General features: G+C 34.7%; 4 protein-coding genes across 6 annotated transcripts in view; 2 read left to right on the top strand and 2 right to left on the bottom strand.

Annotated features, from left to right (window-relative positions):
* Positions 1 to 598: 598 nt before the first annotated feature.
* LOC111410510 (alpha-1,3-mannosyl-glycoprotein 2-beta-N-acetylglucosaminyltransferase) lies at positions 599 to 9,275 on the top strand. 3 transcript variants are annotated; one of them, XM_023040878.1, is made up of 18 exons: positions 599 to 969; positions 1,182 to 1,245; positions 1,508 to 1,595; positions 2,052 to 2,114; positions 4,726 to 4,760; positions 4,848 to 4,924; positions 5,012 to 5,057; positions 5,186 to 5,248; positions 5,528 to 5,594; positions 5,763 to 5,831; positions 5,931 to 6,000; positions 6,127 to 6,188; positions 6,884 to 6,974; positions 7,112 to 7,205; positions 7,990 to 8,052; positions 8,146 to 8,184; positions 8,290 to 8,460; positions 8,922 to 9,275. In XM_023040878.1, the coding sequence occupies exons 2-18, from the start codon at positions 1,210 to 1,212 to the stop codon at positions 9,036 to 9,038; spliced, it is 1,251 nt and encodes a 416-aa protein (XP_022896646.1). In that variant the 5' UTR covers positions 599 to 969; positions 1,182 to 1,209; the 3' UTR covers positions 9,039 to 9,275. The 3 variants fall into 3 exon arrangements, with proteins under 3 accessions (XP_022896646.1, XP_022896644.1, XP_022896645.1); XM_023040876.1 differs by having other exon boundaries at positions 1,182 to 1,232; XM_023040877.1 differs by lacking the exon at positions 1,182 to 1,245 and having other exon boundaries at positions 637 to 969.
* A 4,284-nt stretch (positions 9,276 to 13,559) lies between these two features.
* On the top strand, positions 13,560 to 16,666 carry LOC111410511. Its single transcript, XM_023040879.1, has 2 exons — positions 13,560 to 14,217; positions 16,227 to 16,666. The coding sequence occupies exons 1-2, from the start codon at positions 13,805 to 13,807 to the stop codon at positions 16,477 to 16,479; spliced, it is 666 nt and encodes a 221-aa protein (XP_022896647.1). The 5' UTR covers positions 13,560 to 13,804; the 3' UTR covers positions 16,480 to 16,666.
* A 452-nt stretch (positions 16,667 to 17,118) lies between these two features.
* Positions 17,119 to 19,524, bottom strand: LOC111410512 (3-hydroxy-3-methylglutaryl-coenzyme A reductase-like). The gene is made up of 3 exons (XM_023040880.1): positions 18,245 to 19,524; positions 17,778 to 18,124; positions 17,119 to 17,653 (listed from the first exon to the last, which is right to left on the bottom strand). Exons 1-3 carry the CDS (start codon positions 19,395 to 19,397, stop codon positions 17,411 to 17,413), a joined length of 1,743 nt encoding a protein of 580 aa, XP_022896648.1. The 5' UTR covers positions 19,398 to 19,524; the 3' UTR covers positions 17,119 to 17,410.
* A 3,971-nt stretch (positions 19,525 to 23,495) lies between these two features.
* LOC111410513 (glutamate--tRNA ligase, chloroplastic/mitochondrial) overlaps positions 23,496 to 25,178 on the bottom strand; it is an 8,684-nt gene continuing 7,001 nt past the window's right edge. Inside the window, exons 11-12 of the mRNA XM_023040881.1 lie at positions 24,312 to 24,468; positions 23,496 to 23,796 (exon numbers count right to left, since the gene is read on the bottom strand). Of these exons, the coding sequence (XP_022896649.1) occupies positions 23,569 to 23,796; positions 24,312 to 24,468 (385 nt within the window). The 3' untranslated portion in view covers positions 23,496 to 23,568. The remainder of the gene's footprint in view (positions 23,797 to 24,311; positions 24,469 to 25,178) is intronic.

A 25,178-nucleotide genomic window follows, 5' to 3' on the forward strand; every position in this document is an offset into this window, starting at 1 on the left:
TTTTTAATAAAATAATGTAAATTATATTGAGAAATTTGTCGTACAAAAATAATAAACATTAATAAGATAATTGAAATTTTTTTAAAGAAAAGACTAGTTATACACTTCTTTTAACACGTAGGTTTAACCTTTAAATATTTTCGATGTTTAGTTAGATCATTCAATATTTCTATGACGTAGCTCTTGAAATGAGTTTCAAGATGACATAAGCGATATATTGATTCAACTAGCGTATGGTCATCAATTTTTTTTTTGAATTAGTATGTTATCGAAATTCTTGAAATGACCTACTTCGATGTGTCGTAATATTTTCTATGATTGATCATTTCTTGCGTAGTTAACGAAGTGAAAAATTAGGTTACGAGCATTTCGAAATGATATTAAGAACGTATTTCGACTTTATTTGACATTCCATGATTTTATTCATGTTCGATTCACTTAAAAAACTGAATAAAATTTAAGTTAAATTCAACATTTTACTTTAATAATATATTTTAAATAATTCATAACTTTTTAACAATCTTGCTTCGTTAATTTCTATCAAAATTTACTTAAAAATTCGATTTTTATTTAAAGCAATGGGTTCAGTTGACAGTTTTATAGGTTAGAGGAACAGCTAAGCCTTAATTTTCCCTAATTTCTGAGATAACAAGTTAACAACTAAGGTAAAACAAGGACACAAGGAGCAATTGGAAGCCAAGATCTGCCAACTCTACTGAAAGACTCGAGACTCGGGGTCTCCGTTTCATATTTCCACGACACAACTTCAAACAAGGCAACAATTCACCATATCGATCGTCAATTATTCAAGCCATGAAGGATCTTAACTTGTTGTGATACTGGTGGCTGCTTTCCTTTGTCATAAGCCCTCGATTTCTTACCATACACATAGCAAATATGGGAAAGTGCTGCTCTTGCGATTACCGTTACCTACTCCTCATCGCCGCTGTCCCGTTTATCTACATCCAGGTTTTCCCCCTTTTCTTTTTCAGTCTGATTTATGTGTTATTTTGAATAAGATTTTATTAATTTAGCTGAAATGGAAAGAACCGATTATTAAAAGGCTTAAATTTACTCACAAAGACCGTGCAATTGATTCATGGTATTTACATATACTGATATCTAATTTTCTGACGGCTTAGTTAATTATGACACGACTGACTCAGTTGATCGATTCACAGATGCGCCTCTTTGTTACTCAATCACGGTATGCTGATCAGATTGCTGATGCTGTACGTATGCCTTGTAAAATTTAAACCTTGTACTTACATATAAACAGGATTACTAGTTTGAAGCTACTTTTATAGACAACGTGTATTGTTCTTTCTTTTATTTTACTTGGGTGTTTCACATGAGAGTGCGGACATTTACTTAACTTATATTGGAATTTTAAAAATTGACTAAAGTAGTTAACAATTGCATCACCATCTTCTGTTTAAATTACTTACATTGGCCTCGTGTACGAGAGGTAAAGTTTGTACCTAATACACATATTCTGTGACAACAGATTGAGGCAGAAAATCAGTGTACAAGACAGACAAGATTGCTAATCGATCAGATTAGCTTGCAAAAAGAACGACTTCTTTCCCTTGAAGGTGCTCTAATGTTTCGACTTCTGCCTCTGATGATGATGGATGATCATTTCTTTTTTCAATTAAAACCTTTTTAACTTCTTGCTGAATTGAATAGATTTTGTAATCTGCAAACGAGGCATATGAAATTGATATTAAGCTATTGTAATGTAGACTAGGAAAACTAATATCTTTACTACATTTTTTGTTTACGTTATTTTTCCTCCAGTTAACAGATTTTGGGACCGCTTGGGCAATCCATAATTTTGCAATTTGATACTGTTTCTTTTTCTTAATGAGGGCTACTATTTTTATTTACTTTATCATCCTTTTCTCACTCTCTTTTCTGATAGCAATATTGGGAGCCTTAAGTTTAATTTATAATTTTGCAATGCATTGGTGTTTCTTTTTATACTGATTTTATTTTATTATTTTAATTATCTTTGACCTTCCACAACTGAGACCCTGCTATGATTTCAGAAGAAAAGAAGCGTCAAGATCAGGAATGCAGACATTTGAGAGCACTAGTTCAAGATCTTGAAAGTATGTTCACGAGTCTACTTCTTTTTCTGTTTATCCTTTACGCATTTAATATCTTGTTAAGCATGAAAGAAGATAAATCCTATCTCCTAGTCTACTAATTTAGAGAGGTATGAAGTAGAACTCTTCACTCTGAGGTGAGAAGAAGAGAAGTAAGAAAAACAAGTACCCAGGAAATGCTGCTTAGGATTTTATCTGCCAAACCAGAACCAAATGCACTACTTGTTTCTATAGGGTTGAACATTAATATACACCTAGGGAAGGAGAAATAGATTGAGGGGGTGTTTGATTCCCATTTTCCTAAAATACATTTTTCTCTCTCTTCTTTTTAACCATATATTCTACATTAAAATAATATTATATGCAAATAAAAAATTCTTCTTTCTTTGTTAACCACACATTCTCCATCAATCTACTATTCCAAAATACATTCTTTAAAAAGAATGCGGCTCAAACACACCCTGAGCATGTTCTGTGAGGTTTGCTATGGAATCTCGTCAAAGATCTTCCGGTAGGGCAAAATTTTGTCCCCAAGAATAACCTCTTTTTGCAGAAATTTTATATTTTTGTAAGTGGAAAAAGGGTTCAACAGCCCCAAATCAAACTTACCAAAATCATCTACTGCTGCATGCTTCAAAATAGTACTGAACTTTTTCGAAAGTGTGTCAAATTAGCGTGTTGTACAAGACTTGGGACAGATTATTTGATCAACTCTCATATCATGAACTTGGACTTTCTTTACAAGAAGATGTAGGTAACATGGACTTTCTTTACAAGACACGTATATTTGGTGGATTCATGAAACTTGTCTAGCTTAGGCAGCTACCAAAATAACTATAAACAAAAGCCTAACCTCTACAAGTTGCCTAAATGTTACATGCAGTAAAATGTTAGGTGAATACATTATTAACTTGAGACTATTTGGAATTATAAGTTGACCTTATTTTGTACCCAACATCTTCAGATGTTGATGCATAAATTTTTTTGGCTCCCTTCTCACGTCCTAGAAGAAAAGAGCTGTATCAAGAAAATAGTAGTCCATATGAAACTGACTTTGCCTATATAATAACATGCCTGTTGAGGGAAATAGATTTTTAACTCCATCTTTATTATGAGGGCATGATAGAAGAGCTTCTTGCTGCAGACTTGCGTAATAGACAGACTACTTGCTCATCCCCACCTTCCCCTCACTATAAAAAGTAAATTATCTGTAAATTATGAAAATAATCAAACTTTGCCTCTGTGTTGCCGATGGAGGAATGTGCATCAAATACACACAGATTTCCATTTTTGTGATTTTTTTTTTTTTTTTTTTTTTTTTTGTGTGGGTTTTTTANCTATTTGGAATTATAAGTTGACCTTATTTTGTACCCAACATCTTCAGATGTTGATGCATAAATTTTTTTGGCTCCCTTCTCACATCCTAGAAGAAAAGAGCTGTATCAAGAAAATAGTACCATATGAAACTGACTTTGCCTATATAATAACATGCCTGTTGAGGGAAATAGATTTTTAACTCCATCTTTATTATGAGGGCATGATAGAAGAGCTTCTTGCGTGATAGACAGACTACTTGCTCATCCCCACCTTCCCCTCACTATAAAAAGTAAATTATCTGTAAATTATTAAAATAATCAAACTTTGCCTCTGTGTTGCCGATGGAGGAATGTGCATCAAATACACACAGATTTCCATTTTTGTCTTTCCTTTTTTTTTTTTTTTTTTTTTTTTTTTGTGTGTGTGTGTTTTAAAGATAACTCCATTCAAGCCAGATAAGGGTTTTAAAGTTGAACTTGAAATAGGGGTTACTGTAGCATAATAATCAAAACATTTGGGTACATGGAGGGGGACATGCTACCTTACCTCCAAGGAATTACATTCAACCTATCTATTAATCTAATGGCAAATGACAGAGTATGAGAGTGTACAAGGAATTACCTCTAACTGATCAAACTAGAAATAAACTAAGGAGTTAAAGTGAATAAAAATGAATGAAACAATTACAGTCTTAAGCTTAGGCACACCCCATTTGTCTAACCTCAAGAGTCCTCCTCTAACTTCACCTACTAATTCATGGGGGTGTAGATCTGGAGTTGTCTTTCGATGTAGCCAGTATTAGTCAACCAATCCTCGACTGTATTTCCCTCTCTTCATATGTGTAAGAGGAGGAGGGGGGGGGGGGGGGGGGGGGGGGGGGGGGGGGGGGGTTCATTTGTTTTTGCCAAAGGTGAGTGTCCTCCTTGTGGTACTGTGTAGTCTATGGCCCGACTTCTTGTAAAGCAATTAAATGGTTACCACAGAGTCAACCTCCACCTAGATGTTATGCAAACCATATTCGCAACAGAGTCTCAATCCAGTTCAAAGAGCTCTTGTTTCAGCTGCTAGGCTAGTGCAATTTTCATAAAATTCATGAAAAGTGAAGAAAAATCCCCTTTATAAATTCCTAACGGCCCCCACCTGTTGCAAGTTTGAATGAGCCTTTGAGGCGGTGATCAGTTTTAAGTTTTAACTGTATATATAAGAAAGCACGCAAACATGTGCATTTGCTATCCTATGGGCGCATTGTGTTGAACCCACATTTTCCATGTAATAACGTTTTTTTCTCCTGTGGCAGGGAAGGGCCTCAAGAAATTGGTTGGTGATGTACAGGTTTGATGAGTTGAAAGATTACAGTTCTTGCTGTTCTATGCTATCTTCTTATCACTAGAATCATTGAACATATTACTGAGTGATTAGGTTCCAGTGGCAGCTGTTGTGGTCATGGCTTGCAACCGTGCTGATTACCTCGAGAAAACTATTAAATCTATTCTAAAGTATGTTTTGTTTATCTTTTAGTGCTTCTGATTTTCTAGCGTGTAGTTCCAGCTGACCATCTTGAGACAATCTTTTATGCTCTCTAGGCATCAAAGTTCTGTTGCATCCAAATATCCTCTCTTCGTATCACAGGTGCCTATTTTTTCATCCTAAATTGCTGCTAGTAATTCTTTCACGTGTATGGGCATATCCCTATGTAGAAGTTGCTCATTTTGTGTGGAGGATGAAAGATATAATAATATTTTCACTCATTTTGCCAGGATGGATCAGATCCCAGTGTCAGAAGTAAAGCATTGAGCTATGATGGGCTAACTTACATGCAGGTCATTTCTTATTTTTCATCCTAGATCGATACAAGTCTAGCATCATATCTCAGTGACCGAGTTCCAAATCTTTTAAGCATTGAGGCATTTTTTACCAAGCCTAATTCTCTATCTCATTTTATTACTCACCCCACAGGCTTTGAAATTTCAAGATTTATGTAAACATCTGCGAAGAAAAGAATTGACTTGTTATATTTATTCCTGATCGTGCCTCTGGTTCTTGAACTGTGCGAGCTCTTTCAAGCATTAAATTGAATTGTTGGTTATATTCTTTTGCAGCATTTGGATTATGAACCTGTGCATACAGAAAGACCTGGGGAGTTGATTGCTTATTACAAGATTGCACGTATGTTTCTGCTTTCCATGGTTCCCCACTAGTTTTTGTGTTAGAAAAGTTTTTATATGGTTCATTCTGTTGCCTGTCTTCCGGAGCATTACAAATGGGCTCTGGACCAATTATTTTACAAACATGATTTTTTATATGGCCAATATCATTCTGTTGCCTGTCTTCCAGGGCATTACAAATGGGCACTGGACCAATTATTTTACAAACATAATTTTAGCAGAGTTATCATCCTTGAAGGTGACTACAGTCTTCTTTCTGCTTTGAATTGCTTTTCTTTTTCATTTTTATTCATGACGTTCACGAGTCAATTCACTTGGAATATTCATTTTTGTGCAGATGATATGGAAATTGCCCCTGATTTCTTTGACTATTTTGAGGCTGGAGCTGCCCTCCTTGACAGTGACAAGTGCGCCTTTTCCACTTGATCAAACTATAATAAGTTACATTTCACTTTGATATTCAATATTGAAGGGTCACAACTCACGTACTCCTAATATGTTTCTGCATTTTCTTGGGGATGTGATAATGATAGAACCATAATGGCAATTTCATCATGGAATGACAATGGACAAAGGCAATTTGTGCATGATCCTTGTAAGTTGCTTTTAACTTAAAAAGTGAGCTGTTAAACTCATATAATTTTAACTAGGTCTCTGCTCAGTTCTCTGTCTATTATTTTGAATTGAAGTGACAATTTCATCTTATTGTCTGTTGAAGGCTGAGTCCTAAGGGTGTATAGCTAGTATTGCATTTTTTGGTGAGTGGGGGTGCACTAGTTGCATTATAAAATTGAGTTCAAATAAAAAATTCTCTTAATCATTAAGTAAAATTAGAGAAAACTAATATTACTTTCGATAGGCAAAACAAAAACCAAGAAGAGTACGGTACATTTCTCATACTTAATTGTACCATATCTTGCTTTCAAGCTTAACATGTATGATATGATCAAAGTCATATTTCTGCAATAACTCAAGCACTGGATCCCTCATTTCATCTCAAAAAAGATTTGTCATGGAAAGGACATGTTCAAAAATCAAAATCATATTTGCCCTCATCCTTCCTGCTATTAGTGTTACAGTTAGGTGTAAATTAATATACATCTCTCCAGGGTCCGTTTGAAGTGGTTGACTTCTTTATACGTGTACAATTTTATTTTAAGATTGATATGACTAACCATTTTAGGTATATAGATGACTTTTTTGTTATGTTTTTGTGATCATCCATTGAACAAGCTTTTCGGATGAACTTTGCTATAAATTTATTTGTCCGCTTTCTGTCACATCTTCCAGATGTACTTTACCGCTCCGATTTTTTCCCTGGTCTTGGATGGATGCTCTCTAAATCCACGTGGGATGAACTGTCTCCAAAATGGCCCAAAGCATATCCTTCTGGAGCTGACTTTTAAAGTTGTATTCAAAAGTTAAAATTCATACTTTATTGCATCAGTTCTATGAATATACGTCTTTGTGTGACTCTTTACTGCAATCCTCAAGAATTTTCTTTGACCAAAAGATCACTTACTGGGATGACTGGTTGCGACTGAAAGAGAATCACAAAGGACGACAATTTATTCGCCCAGAAGTATGCAGAACATATAATTTTGGGGAGCATGTAAGAATTTTTGGAACAATCTCCAGTTTATTTTGTTGAAATTGACTTAATTAATAGGTTTCCTTTGTTCTCTTCATTTACTTGTCATTTCTGCCATTCATCCCACTGACAAGTATCTCCATTTTTTATTTTTTTTTATTTTTTAATGACGAAGTCCTTCTCAGGCATGAGTTTCGTAAGTTGATAGCATAAGTTTTAATATTTCTATAAATTCCAGCTTTTTGTCTCTCGATGAGAGCAATTATCATGATTAGCATGTAAAACCCATTAGTCTCACTGAAATGTTCACATTATTCATCTAATTCTACAATGTGAAGTTTGTGTCAATGTGAAAAAAAATGGTCTTTTGTTTACTGTTAATAATAGGTTTGGTCAAGTATCTTTCGAAGCATTTGCTATTAATTTTTCTAATCTGGCTTTTGCTTTTCTTTTAAGTTTTCCTATAAATCCCTTATCTGTAGGATTTATATTTTTTGGGAGCTATGTGTTGACCAAAATTTGACACCGGGTTTGTATCCTGATGATTTACATAAAATATGTCATTTAGTTTTTGGCTGCAGAAATATTAAATGATTGCATGTCTTAAGACCTCTATCCCCTCCTCTGCCCTTCTACACCAGTGTTACCGTGATCTCATGAAAGTAAAAACACGGATTAGTGTGCTTCTGCTGAAGGAAGTGTCTTAAATTAAGTTAGAACGATGTGATTTTACTATATGGTGAGTTCTGTTTGGGACTGTAATTCCTTGGCATTTGCTTGTTTGAGGTTCCTAATTTTCACGCAGGGTTCTAGCATGGGCCAGTTCTTCAGACAATATCTTGAACCTATCAAGCTGAATGATGTCAAGGTATGCTAGCTGGATATGTCATTGTAATCCACCGCTCACGTCATGCTTCCTTTGTCTAACTTCTTGTGTGATGACTGATGATCTATCTGGTAGGTCAACTGGAAATCGATGGACCTCAGTTACCTGGTTGAGGTAACTTCTTATCTTACTTCTTAAAAAAGTAATTACTGTATGACGGTCAACAGAAAGAAAAGGAAAATAATGGTTGCTTGTATGGTATCCTCTGTGCCTATATAGGACGAGTACGTGAAGCACTTTGCCGACATGCTTAAAAAAGCAACACCTGTACATGGAACTGATGCGATTCTAAAAGCATATAACATAGATGGCGATGTGCGTATTCAGTATCAAGACAAATCAGATTTTGAACGCATTGCAAGTCAGTTTGGCATTTTTGAGGAATGGAAGGTAAAAGTCCTTGCATTTGGGTTCTTTATCGTCGCCATAATTCTGAACCTTCCTTCAGCATGGGTGAAATAAAATTGGACTGCTGCTGACTTTTTAGTTATTTAAACTAGTTGAATCTTTTGTGCACGTGTGGTTTTATCAATTAGCGGACTTCTAATTGAATCATTCGTCGCCTAGTTCCAACTTTCTTCATACATGTAGTCTCAAACCTTTCCCGCATGCGGCCAAAATCTAGCAGACTGGGTCTAGGTGATCGCAATTCAGTACTAAGCAAGTGGTCTTTCCCTCCCTTTGTGATTCCTTGGGTCTTAAATTGCGATTAAAGGCATAGGTAGTGGGTTAAACTCCCCACCTTGTGATTGGACAGGCCACTTGCTCAGTGAAGAAGCTGCATCACTGTAAACTTTTTCCGGTTCAATTGACCGAAAATGTATCCTTGTTCTGATTTTATTTATCTCCAGGATGGTGTACCGAGGACAGCATATAAAGGAATTGTTGTTTTCCGATACCAAACTCAGAGGCGTGTATTCCTTGTTGGGCCCGATTCTCTCCAACAACTTGGAATCAAAGAGGCTTAAAACGAATTGAATTGTGTAAGTTCATGACTATTTGATGATTGATTATTGACCTCCTTATCCCAGCCTACTGTATCAAGCTTCCCAGGCCACAAGGCACCATGTAAGCATTCAATAGTAGAGAAGGGTCGGTAATAGGCAAAAGAATGAACTTGTACACGTGCAGTGGATTTTTCTGGCAAAATCTTAAATGGAAAAATTCCGTTAATTAATAATGGAGGTATATTGCTGTTATTATTATTGTTATTGTTATGACACTAGCTCACTCTCACGGAGGTTTTGGATCGATTTTGCTGTTATAACTTAATTAATTGCACTCATTGAAGCTGTGGAATGATTCTTTATCTTCTGCTGAACATTTTATTCGTGTGAAAGATGAAAGAGGCTTTATAGGTGGAGTACGTAAAATTAAAAAAAATATATAGAACGTGTGAGATATATTAATTACACAAGAAGCCAGAGAGGGTTTGGTGGGGAAGCAGAATGATTGTGGATGCGGTGAGCAATTGACATCTAATTTCTGGGGTGTATTTAATTTAGATTTTTATAAATAATTTATTGGCTATAGATTTCTAAAGATTTATTTGATAGACCTTTATTTTAGAGAACAGCAACAAAATTATATTTCTTTTGTCAATATAAATATATTTTTAAAAAATATAGGTATTTTTAATTAGATAAATAAGCAATCAAAATACAAAAATAAAAACTATAACGTTTCAATATTTTTTGATTAAAAATCTCTAATATTTAGCCTCTATTTGTTTTCCATTACTTGGCTATTAAAATGAAAAATATGACTATTATCCATTGCATCAAATCACCATATTTGAATTTATATCTCCTGTGTAGAGTTGTAACGGTTATATTTTTCATTCTGATTTTTACGTTAATCAGAAACAAACGGGGTCTTAATAATTCCAATACATCCAAACATGTAGATGTTATTATAAAATCAATCTTTCTACATATACACTTTCTTTGACATTAAGTTTGACTTGTACCACTTGTAGCACAACAAATTGTCAGTTTTAAAATGAAAAATATTTTTCCGCCCATAAATTTTTGAATTTGCAAATAATGTCAAATTCCATATGCAACATGAAGTGTACAAGGAACATTATTCTTATAAAATATGCAGCCAATATACAAGAGTTTCATTTATGAATGAATCTCTCCCTTTTTTCCCTTATAAAATCTTATTTGAGTTTTTTTTTTTTTTCCTTATAGGAAAAGAGGAGAGATTATGAATAGTAGATTGATGAAGTGTGTGAGGTTAAAATTTAAAGAAAAATTTTAGATTTGCTCGTAATATTATTTTATTGAAGAATTTATGGTTGAAAATGAATTTTGAAAAATAAATTTTTAAAAGAATTGAAATCAAACAATGGCTATAGTGGTTGGAATTATAGCTAATGCAGTCAAGTTGTGGTCTATAGGGCTCTGAAGACAATCGCCATTTAGTTCAAGGAGTATCTTTTTGTCAAAATAGTTCACGCTTTATACTGTTAATAATATCACACAACTCGACAACGGGAATGATGCGAATCAGATGAATGATAAGAAGACTAAAAATCTCGAAGTGATAAAATAGTGAATCCACAAATAATTTTAAAGTTCCACGAATTCAAAGATTCTTGTGAGAAGGAAGGGTAGTTGAAGACAAAACACATGGAAGTGCTATCAAGTTCCCACCTACAGTTATTTCTATTCCCCATTAGTGCGCTTTTAGTGGATTTTGTATTGTTTGTTCCCCTTGCAAAAGTCACGGGCTTCTTGGAAACACAATAGCAATGTGACTTCTAAAGCATGGTTCGAAGTTCTATCGCATTTAAACAAATTGTTAATGAATGTACTGACATCAATGGCATTATGAGTGGCTTAATTTGATTATTTTTTATGCATGGTACCGCTATTTACATCCATAATGATATATATATCAGCTTTTAAAAATATAATTATATTATATTTTTTTATCTTATGTAAATTTACCTAAATAAACATATATAAATTAAACAAAAATATATCGTTCCAACTTCATCCACTAATATTTATTTTTATAAATTCTTTTAAACCTTTTTATATTCTTTTAAAGTTTGTGTTTGACTAAAATTCTAATAATAATAAAATACCACCTTCATCTAAAATCATAAAATCCTAATTACAAAATATCCTCTTCAGCGAAATTTTTTTTTAAAAAATCACATTATTAGAGTTATAATTCTTTCATGATATGGAAAATAGAATATTATTTTTATGTTTTTTTTAAGTATTGGTTTGACAGATGAAAATACACGAGAAATATCAAAATAAGTTTTAATATCTATTCAAATATTCTTACTTTACAAAAATAAAAAAATTTAAAATTATCAGCCAAAACACAAACAACTAAAATTAGGTCTGGGCATCGGGTAGTTCGGTCCAGGTATTTCAATACCCCAAACCACCCATTATGTTTCGGGTTTATCGCAAATAAAACCATTCGGGTCTTTGTAAATATTGGAACCGAACCCGAACCCGAACCCGAACCCGAACCGGTGGTCCCAATTCAGTTTCGGTTCTACCCATAACATTTTTATATATAGTTATTTAATAAATATTTCACATAGACCCCTTTGGTACATGTATCTAATAAGCCGCACCGCTACTCAAAAATATGTGCAATGGAGAAAATCCAGTTAAGGCCCCCGTTTGATCCACATTTTTAAATATTGATTTGATATTATTTCAACCAAACATTCTTCAATAAATTAATATTATCTGCAAATCTAAAAAAATTTCTTATTCTTTAACAACATATTTTTCGTCAATATACTATTTAAAAATGCATTCTTATGAAAATAATGTGGCTCAAACAAGGTTAAAAATTCAAAAAGCAAAATATTGGATACTAAAAGTCACGAAATAGGAGAAAATCAAAAATGAAATTATAATTTTAGAAAAAATTGCTTTTCTTGATAAAGCTTATTCGATATCTAAAAAATGCATAATAGATATATAATTTAATTATAAACAATGCTTGAATTCTCCTACTTGTAAAACGAATTGATATAAAAAATACTAATTGAATACATAGCTAATTTAGTATTAAAAAATTACGGTCCACATATTGAACTCTCTCTGTTTGAATAAAAAATAAATATTTGAAAAGAGAACCACGAACTCAAGATAATAAAAAGGTACAACACAGTGTAGGCAATAAATACATCAAATTCAATTGCCATGCGTTATGAAAAAATTTAAAAAAAAATAAAATCACTTAAGTTTATTAATAATACAAGAAAGTAAAAAGTTTGAATTGCAAAAGCATGAATGCTTTGATTCATCAACTTATATTACAATTTGTTTGAAATTTTTGATTTATAAAAAGCTCAAATTGTAAACATTAATATATAATAACCTCTGAAATGCAACAATCTGATGTAAGGTGAGATGTAAAAAAGTAAGAACCAATTTGTATTTTTTAGAGTTAGAGTTTGAAGTTTTAGACTAATTACTACCAAAATTAGGATTTTTAGGTTTTATACGTTTTTTTCCAACGAATAATTATAAAAATAGGTTCCATTCGAGTACCCACAGTTCTAGTTCAGGAACCAAGAACCGAACCGAACCCAATCGGTTCTCGGTTAATAGTTCCGGTTCCTAATTTATTTTTTTGAGAATCAAGTCAGAACCTTTGATTTCGGTTCGGGAGATTTGGTTCCGGTTAAAATGCCCAGGCGTAACCAAAATTATGAGTTTATAAGAAAAAAAATTATTACACATTATTTAAGTAGGGATTTGTTTGGTTGCTTGAGCAATATACTCTTGATAGAATCCTATAAATTCAAGAAATGATATTTGCAAACCTTTATAACTAAATATTAAAGCATCAACATGACAATATAGAACATGAGAAATAAGAACCAGATTTAATGTTAATAGTGATTTGATGAATACATTGTTTTTTTTTTTTAAATGAAATTGTATTAAGAATGTATTTATAGTGAGATGAATATATAAAATTTGTATGAATATGTAATGTTTAAATGAATGAATTTAATAAGAATAATATTGGAATTTGACGTGGATGAAAATAATAATTTTTTTAGAAATTTATTATTTTAATAAGAATGTAAATAGAGTGAGATATATATATAAAAATTGCGAAAGTAAATAACGGGCACCCTAATCCATTCTCAAATGAAACTCAAAATAATTGGATAATATTTTATTCAATTCAAACACAAAAATGGACTTCCTCGTTTCTCCTTTTTGGATATACTGAGTTGAACACAAATTAAAAACTTGAGGACTGAAGAAGCAGTTTTCCCCAAAACTAAATGAGCGTAAGCGCGTCGTGTTGTAATTGGTTGACTCCAATTCCCGACGATTCTAACTTTTCTCCAAAAAAAGGCATTGATAAATGAATTATTTTTATTCTCTTATAAATATAAATATAAGAGAAAATTATAGCTATCGTTCTCATGATTTTTACAATATTGTCCCCAGCCTTTTTAAGGCCAAGTGACGGAATATTTGGATTGAAATCATTGGGGATTGAGGTTAAGCCTGTGAAAAATCAAAAAGATAAAAGAGAATAATTGTAGTAGAAAGCCGTTCAAACTCTCCTAATTGGATCCCAACTCCTGAATCCATTCCGATTATCCTCCTCAAATCTCAATAGATTATATACACAATCACTGAGTGTATTAATATGGCATATGATGGTGATTATATATATAAAAAGCTGAAGCAAGTGTAGTTTAGTTTAGAGTGATCATCCAGAGATGGAAGGATCGACGAAAGAGAAGAGGCAGGTTGAATCGGACTGTATGAGAGAATGCATGAGGAAGCTGTCGCTTTGGTACACCAAAACCTTCGCTCCACTTCTCACCCACGACGATCTCAACCCCATCATGGCCACCCTTGGTTTCGTCCCTTCCCTCGTATCCGTTCCCGTCAACACCATTGAGATTGATCATCGTCAATTTGAATTACACTCCACACAACCCACCTTTACCGCTCCTTGGATTGAGTACTTGCATTGCTCCAGTGGCCTGATTTCCGATTTTCCGCCGCCTAGGCCACGTCTCCCCTATTCGAGGATTGATGGTCTCCACATTTACACCTACAGGGCCTTTCTTGATGCCCTCAACTTCTACCTCCGCATGCCCAATCTCTCTGATCTCTTTCACGTTCGGTATGCTTCACATTTTTACGATGTCGTTTAATTTGAAATTTTAACTAGCTCATTGATTAGTGTCATGTGTTGTCGTAATTCCGTCTGATTCTTCTTCTTCTTTGAATATTATTGCGTTCTATGTTTTAATCTAATGTAATGTCCACCTGTGTTACTATTTAATCTAGTTTAATTTCTATCTTTGTTATGTAGAATAATTGTCGTAAGTGAGTGTTTTTGTGGAAGCAGGAGCAATATAATCATTCCAACATAAAGGCTTTGGCTGGAAGAAAAAAAATTAATTGGATGCACAGAACTTAACACCCTTGGACTGTGTGGATTTCTACGTGGGCGACTTTCCAAGAAGCAAAACTATGGGACAATTATCCCCATTCCCCCTAGTGTTCATTCTTATGTACTCTGTTTCTCGAGTGGACAATATTCTCAGTTCATTAAATAATTTGGGTAATCATTGCATAAAAAACCTGTGATATTTGATATATAAAATTTAACGAATAACCGCCATTCATTTCATTTTATTTATTGTATATATACAGCACCAGATGATCCCACAATGCTGGTTTGGATGAGAGACTAAATGGCCCATGCAATTTTTCATTTTGTTGAATTGTTTGTAGAAATAGTGTCTTTTCATTATATCACTTGCCCCACAATGTGGATATGTTATTTTTAGCTGTATATCTTAGTTTTTCTAAGTCCTCTGCAAAGTCAAGTGGAATTTACATATCATATTCTGAAAGGTGAAATGTCAACTCTGCAAGCTCCATCTCTGATGTCTTAAATTCATTGTGAGATATAGGTGTTAAGAGAAACTTAGAAGTCTCAGAAGTTAGAAGGTACACTTGCATAAACACCCCTTCATACATGGTAGAAATTTTCCATTGAGATTAGTTAAGGCTGATAAATTTTTAATTAGTTGAGTAGCATCAAAATGATACTTCATGTTTTTGTACATGTTGCACTAAAATTGGATCGAGAGATTTTCCTTTTGCTTGCAAGTTATGGCACCAAAATTTGTTCTCTTTGGAATATCGAGTTATACATGGTCCCCGTGAGATGGAGCGTGTTGTGTTGTGTTGGAAAAGGAAAAGAAATGGTTGTGAGATTTTTATTCACTCTGGGAATAGGAATGGAAAAAACCAAATTGAAACTCTAAAATACGATTGGTTAAGTCCTAGGTTTTGTTCAAATTGTGTTTAGTGGCAGTGCATGTATGAGCATCTGAATTTTTATTTAGTTATCAGCTCGATGAAGTTATTGTCGTTCCTGGATTGTCTTTTCCTCCTTGATCAATCGTTTATTTCTTCTTTCCTCTTTAAACTTTGCTGGCTAATAATTTATCAGTAACTTTAATCGATTATCAGTGGATCTTCTAAAATTTATCATATTGGAAGTGATACTCATGTAGTACTGAGTGTTTGTAATTAAGAAATGGGAATCCTCTTCCTGCAAGCTTAACATAAAGAATTCGTTATGAAGATGACTTTCAACAATAAAATGAAGTTGTGCATAAATCTCATCTTGTTATTTTTGTTACGTTGTTCCAAATTTGACAGCTCTATTCCCGCTACTGTTTCTAAAGAATCTGTATATTGTGTGTTTATTTCCTGAGCTGAGGGGGAGTTGGTGATAGCAACTTGAAGTTATTGCAAGATATGAATTGACATAGCATTATGTGTTGAGGTTATTCTCATAATGATATTGAGTTCATTCCACTCGTTCTCTTATTTTTTTATGTTTCATCTAGAGACCAAATATCATCAATAATTGCCTAGAATCATGCCATTTGCTCTATACTTTCTTTTTATTAAACTTCAATGGTCTCTTTTAGTCGAACTTCATAACCACTACATAGCCAAGGTAGAAAATAGGCCTTGATAAATCAATATCCTTAATCAATTACTACCAGATTTTCAGATCTACTTTCTCTACTTTTAGTTGCAGACTTTTGATGCCTGTTTATGGAGTACTCAGTGAATTTGGACTTTTTATATCCGCTTCTATTTCAGGGGAATGCCGCTCCATCAAGTTCACGATCGAGGCAAGAAGTGGTGGTGTATGGGAGAGGACGACAGTATCTTTGTCTATGGAGAAGGGACATTGGATCAAGCTGCATATGATTCCTATTGTGTCGAAAAGATTGGCATAAACTACAGCAACAGTAACAAGGTTTGCAATTCTATCACAATCCGGAACAGAGGAAAATCTACCCCTAGCAGCTGCATGGTTCCACTGAAAGATATCATAGTGTTATCCTTATAACTGGAGTTGGCTCCATTCATTTTATGACATTAAATTTTCTCATTGTACGTGTTCCAAAGAAATGTACGTTGGCTTTGGACACATCAAAACTTGTGACTTCATTCGTTAAAGCATTTTCCATTGGCTTTTCCTTGATGTTGGTAATACTTTGAGAATAATACTTGTGAGACTTTGTTTTCCCAGGCTAGCATGAGTACCGGACTCCTACCAACTTTAGTAGCTACTTGAGAATTCGTTAAAGCATTTGCCATTGGTTTTTCTTTATTGATGGTCATGTTTTTCAAAATTCTTATCTTTAGACTCAGTTTTCCCAGTGTAGCGTGAGTAATTTGGCTCCTACCAATTTTTGAACAATTTTGGACAAAACGAGATTAGAAGAAGGATAGGAATTATTTTTAGCAGTTGCTTTATTAAATATTAATTTTCCTTTTTTACCAGAATATAACAAATTTATATTCTCATTCAAAACTACTTATGGGACTGCAATTGGCCACCATCCTCGTATACCATAAGTCTGTAACCAAACTTTAAAGCTCTGTGTAGTGCAGAGTTCATTTGCATTCAGTCAAATTTGGACCAAGAAGTATCATTCTTAAAATTCTCTTATGTAAAGTATTTGTTCTTGTAACTCTCATATGACATAGGAAAATGATGTCTAGAATTTGTTTGAAATTTCAATCCTTCGAAATTCTGATGAAATAGAAAAATGTGAATACAAAAGGATACAAAAGAATAACTAATAAACAAAGAAAGACTAATCCAATCTCTCACAATTTTGTTTTACCCTCTAACGAGAATTCATGAAGAACGTAAATGTGTAAAATAAGAACAATTGTCTCCCTGGCTTGGTTAGAAGGTTCACTGTTTTGATGACAATATATGCACCAGTCTGCTCCAGTCATCTACTACGACTTATTCGGGGATAGGAACCTCAAGACGAAGCCTTGGACACGTCCTTATTGGACCTGTTGTACTTCATATGGCTCTTGACGAGTTGGCCAGCAGCAATTGCTGACATGAGAGAAAGCTCTCCAGCAAGAACGGCCCCAGCTACAATGGTAGCTAACTGCCTTGAGTTTGATCCTGGAGCTTCCTTACTAGCTCCCTTCACTCCAAGAAGATTCAAGCAAGCTGACTGAGAGGCCAGTTGTGTCCCACCTCCGACTGTACCAACCTGAAAGAACCCAACAACAGCAAAATTAGCCACAGATCTCCGTTTTTTTTTTTTTTTTTTTTAAGTTGTTACTTGCACCCAAGGCAACCATCTTCTTGAAAAATGATTCGGTAATGAAATTTACCTCAATAGAAGGCATAGTTACAGAGATGTGAAGGTCCTTTCCATCGTTGACAGGTTCCATCATGGTGATGCAGTGAGAACTCTCAATATTTTGTGCAGGATCTTGGCCAGTGGCAATATATATAGCAGAGACAATATTGCTGGCATGGGCGTTGAAGCCACCCAGAGCTCCAGCCATAGCAGAACCAGTAAGGTTCTTGAGCATGTTGAGCTCCACCAACGACTCGACATCAGTCTTGAGGACCTTCTTCACCACATCTTCCTTGATGATAGCCTCACAAACAACTGATTTACCCCGACCTTCAATCCAATTCACAGCAGCCGGTTTCTTGTCTGAACAGTAGTTTCCTGAAATGCACAATATAATGAATTTAGCATGTCAACAAATTTTATAAGCTTGTTTAACTTGAGAATACTAGAAACTGTTGAAGAGAGAACAAAAGAGGAGGAAAGTGAATGTCTGATTACCAGAGATGCCAATAACATCCATGTCCGGAAATTCCTTGTGAAGGAAGTCCATCACATTCTGCACACCCTTAGAGACCATGTTCATGCCCATTGCATCCCCTGTACTGCAGGAGAACCTGATGTAGAGATTCTTGCCAGCAATCGCACACTTGATGGTCTGAAGCCTGGCAAATCGGCTGGAACTGTTGAAAACAAGCGACAAGGCCTCGAAATTGAGAGGGTCCTCGAGGAAAAACTTCAAATCAGCAGCGCGCTTGGCAGTGCCGAACCTGACAACGGGAGCCCTGGTCATCGCGTCCCTAAAGACCACACTAGATGCCCCGCCAGAGACATAGATGGCCTTGCATCCCCTGTTGGTGCTGGCAACCAGGCAGCCCTCCGTGGTAGCCATGGGAACCGAGAATTCTCTGCCATCGAGCAACAGAGGCCCAGCGATGCCCACCGGAATCTGAACGTAACCCACAGGCATCTCGCAGCACTGACCTAGTATGGCGTCGTAATCGAAGCCCTCCAAGGGAAGCCCTGCGAGGGACTTTCCACAGATCCTCTGTAAAGCCTCACGGCGAATAGCAGCGGCACGGAGAGTATCACCAAGCTTGGATTCGAGAGAATAAGAAGGGGTCTTGCCCTCCACCACAGACTTGATAATCTCCTCGTCCACCTCCGAGAGGGTGAGCGCCGGGGCCGGCAGTTGATCAGCAGCATCAATCCTGTCTAGTTTGGATTTAGGTTTGGGAGAAGCAACTTGGCAATCAGATGGGGTTGGAGCGGCAGCACAGGGAGCGGCACGGGAATCCTCCTTGTTCATCAACTGATCAATCTCCTCTAATTCATCCAAAATGTCATGGGTAGCACGGGGAATAATCAACGACTGCACAAAGCTGATGCCGAAGAAGCCTAGGAGATAAATGAAGGAGACAAGAAAGGCAACTAAAGCACTCATTTCAGAGAGGGTAAGGACGTGTAGAGGGGCAGAGTTTCGGATCTTTTCACGCCATCGGAGGAGTAGATAGTAGACGGCGGAGAAAAAGATGGTGAAAAAGACTCCGTTAGCGAGGTACAGAGGTAGAGGAAGGACATCTGAGGACGAATCATGGTTTTTGGTGGACGGTTTTTGTGATTCTTGAATCATCGATTGTTGTTTGACGTCCATTCTAATTGTAGATTATGATCCCTTCCCTTTAATTCAGGCCAATCGATGAGGAAGATGAAGATGAAAAAGCTGATGGTTGGAAATGGTAGCTATAGTCTGGATTTATAGGGCTTCTTGCTTATTCTCCATTTTGGACTCTACGAGGTTTCGCGGAATGTGTTCAGTTATGGACTTGACTTGCAATATTACATTCAAATTCGTCAGTCTTCTTCAGTGCAATAAAATAAGAACATCGTCAATGTCATGTAACAAAAATTAATATGCTTTTGCGAGTTAATTGTTACAATGGTCATTGAACTTAGGTACATATTTTTGATTGGTCACTGAAATTTAAAATATCAAGTTTTGACTACTGAATTTTGAAAAATATTATACATTATTCACTGAATTTTGAAAAATGCTGTACATTACTCACAGTAAACTCGATATTTTTCAAAGTTCAACAGTTAAACTAGTGAGTACTATCCAACATATTCCAAAGTTCAGTGGTCAAAACTCGATATTTTAAACTTCAATGAGTAATCGAAGATATGAACCTAAGTTCAGTGAGCAATCAAAAATATAGACCTAAGTTCAGTGACTAAAACTCGACATTTTAAATTTCAGTGACCAATCAAAAATATGGACCTAAGTTCGGTGACCATTGGAACAATTAACTATGCTTTTACTGGTATAATTTGCAGATAATGGTAAATGAAAATTCGCACTTGACTCGTCAAATTTTAATTTAGTTCACATGTTTGATTGGATTGATGATTTTTCAAACTTTAATTTAGCTCACATGTTTGTTTGGATTAATGATTTTTCAAATTTTAATTTGGTCCATGTTTGATGAAGATTAAAACTATTTTTTTTAAAATAAAATTTGATAAAAAAAATAATTAAAAAGATGTTTAAAAAGTTATAAATCTTATAATACGTTGTTGAACTTTGATTTGAATAAAAATTAAGATTTTAACCTCAATAGGTGCTTAATTTCAATTGAATTTTTAAATCTGATTTCATTTTAAATTTCACCACACATGCAATCTCTATAATTGATTAAAATTGTTAATTGACGGCTATATTGCTACAAATTTTTCACTAATCATCGCATGTCAACTTATCGCTAATTCACATGGCACATCTTTTAATTATGTAATCAGAAGACACTAATGTAATCGTTGTTTTCATGATGAAACTACTTATTATTCTTTCGTAAAAGACCAGTTATAGATGAGTACTAATTAATTTTTATCAATTTGGAAGACGATATATGTCATTATATATGATAATAGTGAATTTTAACACAAAACTGAAGTTCAACTACTCAAATGAGAAAAATTAAAGTTCATCTACTTAACTGGAATTTTGCTAAATTTCCATTGCCAGCAAATGAAGGTTATTCATAATTGGCGACTACAGTTGTCGCACTATATGACATCTTATTTGTGATTATTTCATTATTTATATGAAAATTAATTTGATTGTTTCCTTTAAAAAAAAATTACTAAAATCATTATACATGGGATGTTATATAGAATGACTACTATAGTTATTGACTATGAATAACATTATTAATAAAAATATATTTTGTTTCCTGAAAACATTGTTCACGGAATTCTATGTTATTTTTTCAAGCTAATTTGTTTTTTTTTTTTTTAATTGTAATCAAGATAAAGAGGTTTGTGCTCTTGTTTGGCAATGGTTTAGATTATAAACACGTTTGATAAAATCATTTTTTATTCATTCGTTTAATAAAATTTGCAAGTATTATTCACTTATCTATTATTTCTGTCCATTTATATTTTAAAATGATTACAAACAATTCACATATTAAAAACGAAAAGGGAAAGGGAAATGCCAAGATACAAGTCTAATACAACCAACAATGACTTACAATATTAAATAACAAGATAATATATTATCATTTACCATTCATTCAACTAAATATTATTTTTTAAAAAGACCATTTATGTGAACCATACTTTTCTTGCTTTATTTCATTTTTTGTTTACTTGGATCTTGTGTTATTTTCGCACTTATCTACAATAATCTATGATTTAATTATTATTTTAATTAATAATAAACACACTGACTTGCTCTCCAATATATTAAAAGCATCACAATCCTGGTGGGAACCTGCGGCCAGATTTATTTGGTATGGAGCAATCACTTTAGAGTAGGATCTCTTGTGCGCAGAAGTGTACAGGCAGTGAGGGGAACCTGTGATCCAGTTGAGGCATAACCCGCGATTTACCTCCAAGGTTCTAGGGGCAAGAGTCTTGGGAGTCCAGGATTTAGTCTAGTGTACGTTGGGATACCTAGATATCAAAAAAAAAAAAAAAAAAGAAGGCGTCACAATTCCATTGAAAAAAATAAATCAAGAACCTTACTATCGACTAATGACGATAAATATCATTATTATTTTCATGATTGAAGTTGCCAATGTAAATCCAATGCAACATGGTTAGACTAAAAAATTGAAAATGTCAGTAATATTTTTGGCACGTTACCACTAACCCATTTAGTCTCGTGTGGTTGGCGCCACTTTTCTTTTACCAAGACTAACCAAATATTGGAATATAACAATTATTGTCAATGTACAAGTTGAAGTTGTAATAATTGATTTTATGTAGAAAAAGTGCCATCTTCGAGCATAAAATTCTTGCCTCGTAGGTCCAATGCCACAAAATTTGACTCAAGACGATGGTGGGAGTTCCCATTGCAACTCGTCAATTGATTTCCACCAAAATAAATTGCTTTTTGGTAAATATTCTTATTCTCATGGATAATAATATGTTTTCTCCTGTATGAAGGCAATAAAGTCAATTTGGAATATTTGTCAAGCCTATTTTTCTCTGAGAAAAAAGGATAAAACAATTGAGTCGGATAAAAAGTTCACTAACCAACGATCGACCTACAAGATTCTTAGTAGAGCTTTCGGGCCCATATAAAGTAGTCTAGTTGAGTTTGGGTTCTCTTTGACGCTGTAGTATATATCCAAACTTGAACATCTCATGATGACATTGTCTCGAATATGAACATAGCTGAAAGTTACCTTAAGAACGAGTACCTTCCAAGGAAAAAAGTTCTTAAGGTACCCATCCTTTTATAACACAATTGTAGCCACGATACAGAGGCCGTCGATTATCTCCTTGGATCATCTTACTTGGACCCCCGCATTTCTCTCAGCTCTCTATGCGCAATTTATTGTTGTTGATGGAGTTCAATAGTATGTCTTCGAAGGATTTTATCAAACCAAACTTTAGACCGACTATAACGATGCTAAAGTGAATTGAAAATAAGTACAACATAAGCAAAAATAGACAATATTTACAAAAGTTCCTCTCCAATGCAACACTAGAGCGACTCTATCTAACTGACGCGGCAAGAAAAAATAAGCATTATAAATTTAAGTGTAGAGATTATTTTAGGAGCGAGTTAATAAAATTTATACTTTTCTACTTATCTTCTCTCTCATATTTCTTATTTACTTTATAATCTATAAAATAAAATTGAGTTTTAATCAATCTTTGAAGTTCTTGAAAATTAGGGACCTAACTTCTGATGGTGATAGCCTAAATGATATACCTATTTAGCATTTATTGATCAATCACTCTGAGACTCAAGGACCGAACTTATCGGTTATGCGAGACACCATCACCAGCGTGACGGAGATTTATGTTTGAAAGAGATTTTATTTTTCTCCAACGGAGATCACCATATGATGTGACCTTAAATGATAAAACCAATATGGTAAATATTATATCTATACATTCATATCACGACCAGCGATCATATAATAACGTCATGTTTGAAACCACACGAATCTTCGAAAGCAGCCGAGATCAAATAACTTATCTCGACAAGCGGAGAGTTTCATAGAATTGCTCAATAAAGGACAACTGCATTAAGTGGGAAAGAAATAACAAGCCTGCAGTGGTCCACTGGCTTATATTTAAGTTAAGAAATCACCAAATACCCATTTATTCTTTTCAAAACACTGGATAAACTATCACTGTGGAATTGGGCAAACTGCTTCCGCAAAAAAAAAAAAAAAAAAAAAAAAAAAAAAAAAAAAAAAAAAAAATAGTAAACTTTTATTATGAGAANAATTGATATCATCTCTTGTACCAGTTAAACAAGGAGAAAAACAAGAGAGAGGGAGAGCACCATCGACAGGGTAATTTCAAGACGTGGCCACAGTTGACTCCATAATAGGATTATCCTTGTTGAAGGATTGCCATTCAACTTCCCTGAGAATTTTAAACCTCTCATCTAATGTAACAAATCCAGTTTGGGGTGCTACAATGCCCGATCGTCCAGCTTTATAGAGCAGAAGCACCCCAGCTCCCATATCAGGTCCATGGAGCTTTCCTGTCAGCAACACTCGAAGAGGCATGAAGAGAGATTTCCCCTGGAATCGAAATAGAAACAATTTGAAACCAAAATCTAACAGTAGGCTAGGTAAGAGTCCTGTAATAAGAGAAGAAATCACAAACCCTTATACCATTCCCTTAAGGATGGTGATGGTAGAGCCCCAATTGATAGAAGAAAAATCCACAACCCCTTGGGGTTATCATGCACTTGGAAGCAGTAGTAAAAAAAGCATATTTTTTCATGCAGAGCTAACGATTTAACAATTATTTAGCCCTTGTTTGAGCCCCATTTTGTCATAATCTCATTTTTTTCAAAATTAATTTTCGACCATACGTTCGCCAAAAATAATTTTACATGTCAACTGAATTTTATTTACTTATTTTTAACCACATTCTCCGAAAAAAATACTATTCCAAAATACATTGCTTCACCCCTCCCCCACCCCAAAAAACAAAAAAAAAGGGGCTTAAAGAAGGGCTTAATAAGAATGGTTTAGTTTATGCTCCTACCTTAAATACAGGGAAAGAAGTGTCAATTATCTTCAGCACTAACCTTGCGTTTCAGGGTTTTACCAAAGCTCTTGACCCACTTCTGCCATCCAACGTGACCTTCTTCAAGCGCACAATTGAGCTCACCAGAGTCATAGGCAGCAAGCAAGTTAGCTGCAATATCTGAAAGCTGATCTTCTAGGACAGGTTTACCTTCCGGACTGTAATCAAACGTCAATAATATCAACCATAGTAATAAAAATCATGACATGTGAGTAACACATCTTGCAATCACCAAAGCATTTAGCACAAGTATGCCTCTATAAAGTGGCTACATTACTACCATCAATGTTGACATTCACCATGGTTCAGATGAAGTGTACATCAACGGAGAATAATAACATACGCATAAAAATCTCCACAAGGTATTAGCTTTTAATATACAGTCACTATTATGTTGCTACCCACCATAGTGATGGTTTCTTAGACCAGCATCTGATTTTGCAAAAGTACCCAAAATCCCTACAAACTAATATGGTTGCTTTCATATTGGGAATTTTTTTTTAGAAGGGCCTTTTTCACCAGTCAAAGTGAGAAACAAATGCCTTGAAGTTAATATCTCCACCTTTACCCAACCCCAACCCCAACCCCAACCTCACCACCATCCCCATCCCCTCTTCACCTATCACCTTTGTAACTCATTTGGGTTTTCTATCTGGCACATTTTTCGTTCCACCGTTGTTTTCTCGATGAACAAACAAATAGAAAAGATGCAGATTATCCACATTGTTTTCAATTGTCCAACTTTTGAGTTGCTCAAAACACTAGGGATTACAGACGGTGAAAAATCTCCATTTGTTCTCTGGTACTTGGAAGGCTCCCAAGTACCTCTCAAGCAGATACTCGAAAGACTCATGAACTCATGAGAACG

The sequence above is a fragment of the Olea europaea genome, chromosome 15 (genome assembly GCF_002742605.1).
Source record: "Olea europaea var. sylvestris chromosome 15, O_europaea_v1, whole genome shotgun sequence".
Lineage (NCBI taxonomy): Eukaryota > Viridiplantae > Streptophyta > Magnoliopsida > Lamiales > Oleaceae > Olea > Olea europaea.

Excerpts from the sequence above, each read along its gene's own strand:
- LOC111410510 (XM_023040876.1), top strand. The coding sequence starts at position 898 with ATGGGAAAGTGCTGCTCTTGCGATTACCGTTACCTACTCCTCATCGCC. Across the intron at positions 5,249-5,527 it reads ATGGGCTAACTTACATGCAG|CATTTGGATTATGAACCTGT; the intron begins GTCATTTCTTAT and ends ATTCTTTTGCAG. Across the intron at positions 6,189-6,883 it reads GCAATTTGTGCATGATCCTT|ATGTACTTTACCGCTCCGAT; the intron begins GTAAGTTGCTTT and ends CACATCTTCCAG.
- LOC111410511 (XM_023040879.1), top strand. The coding sequence starts at position 13,805 with ATGGAAGGATCGACGAAAGAGAAGAGGCAGGTTGAATCGGACTGTATG. Across the intron at positions 14,218-16,226 it reads TCTGATCTCTTTCACGTTCG|GGGAATGCCGCTCCATCAAG; the intron begins GTATGCTTCACA and ends CTTCTATTTCAG.
- LOC111410512 (XM_023040880.1), bottom strand. The coding sequence starts at position 19,397 with ATGGACGTCAAACAACAATCGATGATTCAAGAATCACAAAAACCGTCC. Across the intron at positions 18,125-18,244 it reads GGATGTTATTGGCATCTCTG|GAAACTACTGTTCAGACAAG; the intron begins GTAATCAGACAT and ends TGTGCATTTCAG. Across the intron at positions 17,654-17,777 it reads TAACTATGCCTTCTATTGAG|GTTGGTACAGTCGGAGGTGG; the intron begins GTAAATTTCATT and ends GGGTTCTTTCAG.